At 51.5% G+C, this 7,661-nt stretch overlaps 1 protein-coding gene across 1 annotated transcript in view; it reads right to left on the reverse strand.

Annotated features, from left to right (window-relative positions):
* Positions 1 to 7,661, reverse strand: part of LOC308150176 (voltage-dependent P/Q-type calcium channel subunit alpha-1A-like) — a gene marked incomplete at both ends in the record, with an annotated part of 259,861 nt that overhangs the window by 75,673 nt on the left and 176,527 nt on the right. The window contains 1 exon segment of the mRNA XM_080523035.1: positions 6,397 to 6,586. Coding sequence (XP_080379161.1) covers positions 6,397 to 6,586 — 190 coding nt within the window.

Raw genomic sequence — 7,661 nt, forward strand, 5'->3', positions numbered from 1 at the left:
TTTCTGAAATCCAAGCATTACAAATCCAAGCATTGGACCAGACTGTGTCAGAAATGTTGATAGATTTTTTTAAATCAATGACACACTCGGTAGTCAGGCAAAAAAACAATGCAATGCAATGGATTCAGTGAGTAATCCCCACTAACTACTACCTAGTTAGTGTAGAGTAGTGGGGATTACTCACCGAGTCCATTGCCCTGCAATGTTTTGGCTTGACTAGCGAGTGTGTCATTGATTTTCAACAACGTTGACATTTATTTAAAATGGTTTCACCAGCTGCTGTCACATATGAGTCCAGTCCACCTGAAGTTGAGGCTGTGTATATCCCATGCTCAGACAGACAGACCTGGTAGGGAGGTGGGCGTAGAAGGGTTGGCCAACCCTGGTCCTGGCAAGCGGTCCAGCCCAGCACTAAACACACCTGATCCAGCCGACGCCTTTGTCATGGGTGACTGTTTAACTCAGGTGTGTGTGTGTGTGTGTGTGAATGCTAGGTTGGAACAAAAGCCTGCAACTTGAACCAGGTGTCAGGGTTGCCAGATAGGATTGACAATTTCCAGCATAACCACAGTCTAAAAACCGCTAAATCCACAAAAAACCTATATTGTCAGAAAACCGCTAATTACTATTGGGCAGGTGCCCATATCCTGCTCCTAAACTGTACGTCTGTTGCCAATGATGTTTGTAAAATAAAATAAAACCTGCACATTGTATGTAGCTACTAGAGTGTGTGTTTTAACTTCACACATTTTGTAACTTTCACGCACTGATTGATACCGCCTAAAATGCTATTTATCCAGCCCAACCGCCCAAATGCTTTTTTTGCGGCCCAGTGTGATCAAAAGTAGCCCATTCGGCGGTAACCCGCCCCATCTGGCAACCCTGCCAGGTGTGTTAGGGCTCTGGGGCAGCCAGTCAGGATCAGGGTTGGTGACCATGGTGACCATGGTGACAAGAGTTCTAGAACTTGAAGTTCAGATGTTATCTTTAAAAAGCTCAGTTTCATAGAAGGAGTGACAAACACACATTTTTGGACATTTACGATTTTGAAGGAAATAACGCCTACCAGGAAGGTCTTGAAGAGACACGACATTCACACACTATCTAACACACTATCTTCTACTACAATAACACACTGGATTATACATACAAATGACAAGACATAGAATACACTATCCTAAATACACACTGGCAGGCACGCACACACACACACACACATGGACACACACACACATACACACACACACACACACACACACACACACACACACACACACACACACACACACACACACACACACACACACACACAGGCAGGCAGGCAGGCACACACACATACACACACACACACACACACACACACACACACACACACACTGTTTGGCTAATCCATGGGAGGGTATTTGATTGGGAGTTTATTTTTTGTTTGATTCATTTGATTGGGTAAAAGTATGCATGCAGAGAGTGATTGGCTTAGATAGAAATGGGGGCGGGCTTAATGGAGGTAATCTGGGTGGCAGGGAATCGGAATGACAGTGTGAAGAGAGATGGGAGTTGGTAAGGAGTTCTGTATGATTGTGTAGCTTGTTAAATCTTTTTCTGTTAGTTTGTTCACTGTTTATTTACATGTACTGATATCAATGTGTTGTGTTTAGTTTTACAATCTGTTTAATAGATGAAGAAGGAAATCAAACCGAATTGTGTCAGTCTCATCATTTCACCCGTACTGCCGGAGCAAGCAGAGGATTCGCCATCAGCTAACTAGAGGGAGAGCTGAACAATTGTAAAACACCCGCTGACGACCGCAGGAGGACGGACCGTCAGTTAGCTAAGGAACACAAGCCCGGTTGGACGCAACAGAAGCTCCGGGAGGACAAGGATCCATTCACCGGAGATAAGAGCAAGCTAAAGCCTGGTCAGGTTAGTGACGGAGCCGCGGCGCCCGCAACTGTAGCTAACTAGCCACTTGCTAGCCAGCGTAGCATTAGCAAACTAAGCTAGCGTTAGCCCTGTTGTTGCAATAGCGCAGCAGGCACGCGGTAGAGCTTATAGCACTCAAAGCTACAGCTAACTAGGCCGGCAACGGAGCCGTGGCACCCGCGACCGTAGCTAACTAGCCACTTGCTAGCCAGCGTAGCATTAGCAAACTAAGCTAGCGTTAGCCCTGTTGTCGCAATAGCGCACAGGCACGCGGTAGAGCTTATAGCACTCAAAGCTACAGCTAGCTAGGCAGGCAAGGAGTGAAACAATCCACGGCTAGCTTCAACTGTTTAACCCAACTGCAAGAATCCACAGCCAGCTAGGCTAACCTACAAGACCCACCAAGAAAGGAATTGCGAGCTAATAGCAGCTACCCAGAGAGCTACCCACACCCAGCACTCTTCCCTGTGACTCTATTGACTGTTTGCATTAAAATAGGTTTGTGTGTACCTGGGTATTAAGTCGTCGGGGGGAGGAAAATCCTCTCCCACTTTATTATTTTATTTTTAGCAGTATCCCTGGGATGACCCCACGGTGAACCTGGTTCCGCTGCCGAAGACTAGTTAAGGAAGTGCAGGGACCAGCGCAAATCAGCTCAGGGAGTCAGAGAGGGCTGAAGATATAAGATAGAAAGACGAAACAGGTACACACAGGTTATTTCTGAGTCACAGGCAGAATGGAGGCACTAAAGACCGAAAGGGAAAAGTTGGCAGTCACTTTTGAGAGAGGATATCGCCACATCATCAGGTCAGTGGCATTGATGGGCGAAGATGACATGAAACGCGAGTGGATAGCGCTCCTGTCAAATGCGAAAGACCTAAACTCTGCAGACGACAATTATGAGGAAGGTTTGAAGGCCAAAGCAAGTCAGGAACCTGAGACAGGTAACAGTCAGCTTCTTCAAGACATCACCAATGCCGCTGAGGAGAGAGCTCAGAAGATTGAACAGGTCGGTCACGTCTTAAAGGCCAACATGTGGACAAGGTTCGCGGGAGTCGAACTTTCATCCACAATTAGACGAGCAGAAAGGAGTCACGAAGGCGCGAAGAGGATCAGTCTAGGGGAGGCAACCCACGACGTTTGTAAAGAACGAAGCACACTCACAGATAACCTCATCATCAAAGCGCGAAGTCTGCTATCAAGCTGGGGGGAGTGGATCCCTGTAGTTGAGGCGTGCAACACGAGAAAGTCACTAGAGGAGCTGGAGGACAAAAGGGATGAACTTTGGGAAACGTTTGTGACTGAATTTGGAAGAGTTGAGAAGGAGAATACTGACAAAATGGCCGACAAGGCCGCCGCAGCAAAGCAAATGGCCACCGACGCTCTCGCCGAAGATGAGAGGAAAAGGGCCGACGCTCTCGCCGAAGATGAGAGGAAAAGGGCCGACGTTCTCGCCGAAGAAGAGGCCAAAGATCGAGCGACGAATAGAGAAAGGGCCGACGCTCTCGCCGAAGATGAGAGGAAAAGGGCCGACGTTCTCGCCGAAGATGAGAGGAAAAGGGCCGACGTTCTCGCCGAAGAAGAGGCCAAAGATCGAGCGACGAATAGAGAAAGGGCCGACGTTCTCGCCGAAGAAGAGGCCAAAGATCGAGCGGCAAATAGAGAAAATAAAGAAGCCATTGCCAAGCTGGAAAGGAAAGCCGCTGAGGCAAGACTGAAGTCAGCTGATAGCGTGGCCGAGTTTGAGAAGGAGACAGCGAAGGTGAAATTGGGGGCCGAAGAAGAGATCGCTGAGGCAAGGCAGAAGGCGGCCGTGATTGAGTTGAAGGCAGCAGAAATAGCCGCTCAAGAGCGCGCCAAACTACTGGAGGCTCAGCGGGAAGCATGGGAACAAGCCCGGGAGGCAGGGCTGGAGAGCGCCACATATGGAGGCAACCGCACTAGAGCCAAGATCAAACTCCCTCCAACAAGGCTGCCCGTGTTCAGCGGATGTATGAGAGATTTTCATCGCTGGCGGAAAGATTGGGAGAGCCTGCAGCAGCAGGGAGACCCATCGGGGTCGCCAGAGGTGAAGAAACTCCACCTCCTCGAGAGCATAGACCGAAAGGTTTTCGAGGAGCTCAAACTCTCGAGCTACCGCTCAGCGGAAGACGTATTCACAGCTTTGGAGAATCGGTTTGGAGACAAGGCAACCATCGCGCTGCAAATTATTGAGGAATTGGAAAGAATACCAGCGGTAAAAGGAAACCAGCCGAGGAAAGCGATCGACCTTATTCAGGCAGTGGAAAGAGCCCTCATGGACCTGACAGACTTAGGAGAAGTGGAGGCTATGAAGAACCCACTTGTACTTAGGGCCATCGAGAGCAAACTGCCAGATCGTGTGCAGGAAGGCTGGTTTGCTTTTGTAACCAAACCCAAAAACCAAGTCGCCCCAGACAAGCGGTTCGATGCTCTTCTTCTGTTTCTGAAAAGGCAGGAAAAAATCCTCGAGGGGATGGATCGAATCCGAGGCTCCACGGAGACCTCTGGGGGAACACCGGAGAGGCCAGTCAGATGGGAGAAGAGGGCATTCACGAGGGCCATGGAGAGAGACTCACCGGTAGATGAAGAAGAGGAGGAACATCGAGGTGAAACCAGAGTCACGGGCAGGAACTCGGAAAGAAGAGAAGAGTGTGACATCTGTGGAAGCGATCAGCACGGTGGCAAAATATTCTTCTGCCAAAAGTTCAAGAGTGTCAGTCTGGCAGAGAAACGAGCCATAGTAAGGCAAAGCAAAGCCTGTCAGAAATGTTTGGGCATGCACGGCGCCGACGGGGAGTGTAGTAACCGGTACCTGTGCAGAGTGTGCAAGCGGGATGAAGGAAGGGCAAGTCATCACTACCTTCTGTGTCCCGAATGGAGTGAGGGGAAGAGGACAGGGCCAGGGTTCGCTGACAAGCAACGAGAATTCCTGGATTCTTTGGGACTCAACCCTGAACAGGAGAGGAGGGCGAAGGCATTCACCAGTAAGGCTTCGATGACGCTGAGCGCGGGCGCAGAAGGCGGAAGTCTCTTCGCAGAGGATGGGCCAGAGGAACATCCAGTACTAATGATGATATTGACAGTCAAAACAGAAGATGGATATGACCTGGGAACTCTCATAGACCTCGCCTCCGACACAAATTATATCACCAACCGGGCCGCCGATCGGCTCCGACTGGAGCGGAAGCAAGTAACACTGACTGTGCATGGAGTCGGTGGAATGAAGGTCAAGGTCAAGACTAATAAGTACCTGCTAAAGGTCAGGGCGTGGAGCAACAACAGATGGAGTCCCCACGAGATGGTATGTTACGGGCTCGACACAATCGCTCGTGCAGACAAGGTCATCAGTCCAGAGCGACTCTGTAAGTTTTTCCCTGGGGTCGAGAAGGAAGAGCTGGTCCGACCTAAGGAAATCGAGCTCTTGATCAGCCACCGAGAGGGACGACTCGCTCCACGGTGGAGAAGAGGGACGGGAGACTTAGTGCTGTGGGACGGGCCTCTGGGGAAGACCGTGGGAGGAACGCACCCAGACCTGTTTGAAAGTTGGGAAAGATCCGCACACAACTCCCAGACGCACTTTGCGCGTTCTCTGAGAACGGAGGCAGTAAGATTTGAGGAGATCCCCTGCAAGACGCCCAGCGCAAAAGAAGAGGATGGAGACCAGAAGCCGCAAGGTCATGAAAAGACCGGGAGAACAGCTGCAAGCAGCAAAGAGGTCCTCGAGTGGTGGAGCTGGGATAGCATCAGCGCCGCGTGCGAGCTAAAGTGTGGAGGGTGTCGCTGCGGAAATTGTCAGCCGGGCGGGAAAGAGATGACTCTCGCAGGGGAAAAGAAGATCAAAACCTACGCAATTACCCGCGTCAACATCGGGGACAAGCCAGCCGGATGCATCGCCCAGCTGGCCATGAGGAAGACGGCAAGGCTGCCAGAGGTCGCCCACCTAAAAGAAGAGCGGAGAGCACTTGAGGAGGACACCTATGTAGACGACATTCTAGCGTCTCATGGCGACAGGAGAGAGCTGAGGAGCATCACGGAGGGAATCGAGAGGACGCTCAACGCTGGAGGTTTCGCTCCGGAACCACGGATCCAGTCGGGTCAAAGTGGGAGGAGCAAAGAGGGCAAGCCTGCAGAAACGAGGGCCAATGTGGAGCCAGAGTCAGAGGTGTTGGTGCTGCCTGATCAGCTGAGCGAGGAAACATCCAGGGGAGTGGCTGTAAGGCTGGTCGAGTCAAAGGCCAAATTGACGCCGATAACTCAGAAAGGGGATGTCGTTAAATCCGAACTGTGTGGGGCCGTAATCGCATCCAGGCTTAAGGGCTTCTGGGAGAAGCAAGGTCGACTGGGCGTGGAGAGATGGTTTCATTTCCTGGACAGCCAGACCGTCATGGGGGCCATTCAAAAGGACCAAACATTCTACGCGAGCAGGATCGGAGAGATCCAAAGGGCTGGACCTACTGACGACTGGTGGTGGATCCCCGGAGATCTAAATGTCTCAGACCTCGTCACACGAGGCTGCCCGCCGGAAAGCATGGGAGAAGGCTCGACCTGGCAGAATGGTCCGGAGTTCCTGGCGTGGGCAGTGGAGAAGTGGCCCATGAAATCCGCGGCGGAGGTGGCTGCAAGTGCTCGAGACAGCGTGAGCATGCTGCAACGGAAAGCGTTCACTGCAGCTGTAACACGCGCTCAGGCGAGGAAGGGGCTGGACCCGAAATGCGGCATTGAGGAGGAAGCAAATGCAAAGGGGACATCCACACCGGTTGGGAGTTCCAGGGACCCCGAGCATGAGAGGGAGAGGCTCTGGGGCGCTGCTCTCATGGACCTGATTGAGCCAGAACGCTTCAGTGAGATAGGCAGGCTCATTCGGGTAGTTGGGTGGGTCCGGCGAGCTGTTAGGCAGTGGTTGGTTTGCGGGAGGGCTCCAGAAGACGCAAAGTGGGAGGCTACACGCCCGAGGGAGACAAGAAGCGGAGTTAGCCTCGGCGTCCAGGAGCTGAACGCAGCTTTCCGCGACCTGTGTCTGGCTGCACAGGATGGAACAGAGTTTCCTAAAACGACTTGGGACGGACTGGTAGTTGAGAGGGTCGAAGGGCCGGGGCTGCTGGTGTGTTCCGGAGGAATCCAGGAGGCGAAGGAGGTGGGAATCCCACTTGTCCCCTACACTGCATGGATCAGCACTCTGTTGGCAGGGGAGGCCCATGGGGCGAGCCACGAGGGGTTGGCTGGCACCCTATTGAAGATGCGCAAGAAGGCGTGGGTGATTCAGGACGAGGAAGGAGCGAGGGCCACGATCTCTTCCCAACGCTCGACCGAGACGTTGGGCGGGTGGTCGTGCTGCTTCCCGTGGAGGAGCAGTAGAAAATAACTGTATTAAAGAGAGGGAAAGTTGTGGTCCATTTAGGCACAAAGGACCAATGGACCAAGTGGGAGGTGTTTGGCTAATCCATGGGAGGGTATTTGATTGGGAGTTTATTTTTTGTTTGATTCATTTGATTGGGTAAAAGTATGCATGCAGAGAGTGATTGGCTTAGATAGAAATGGGGGCGGGCTTAATGGAGGTAATCTGGGTGGCAGGGAATCGGAATGACAGTGTGAAGAGAGATGGGAGTTGGTAAGGAGTTCTGTATGATTGTGTAGCTTGTTAAATCTTTTTCTGTTAGTTTGTTCACTGTTTATTTACATGTACTGATATCAATGTGTTGTGTTTAGTTTTACAATCTGTT

The sequence above is a fragment of the Nansenia antarctica genome (assembly GCF_963989245.1).
Source record: "Nansenia antarctica genome assembly, chromosome: 2".
Taxonomy (NCBI): domain Eukaryota; kingdom Metazoa; phylum Chordata; class Actinopteri; order Argentiniformes; family Microstomatidae; genus Nansenia; species Nansenia antarctica.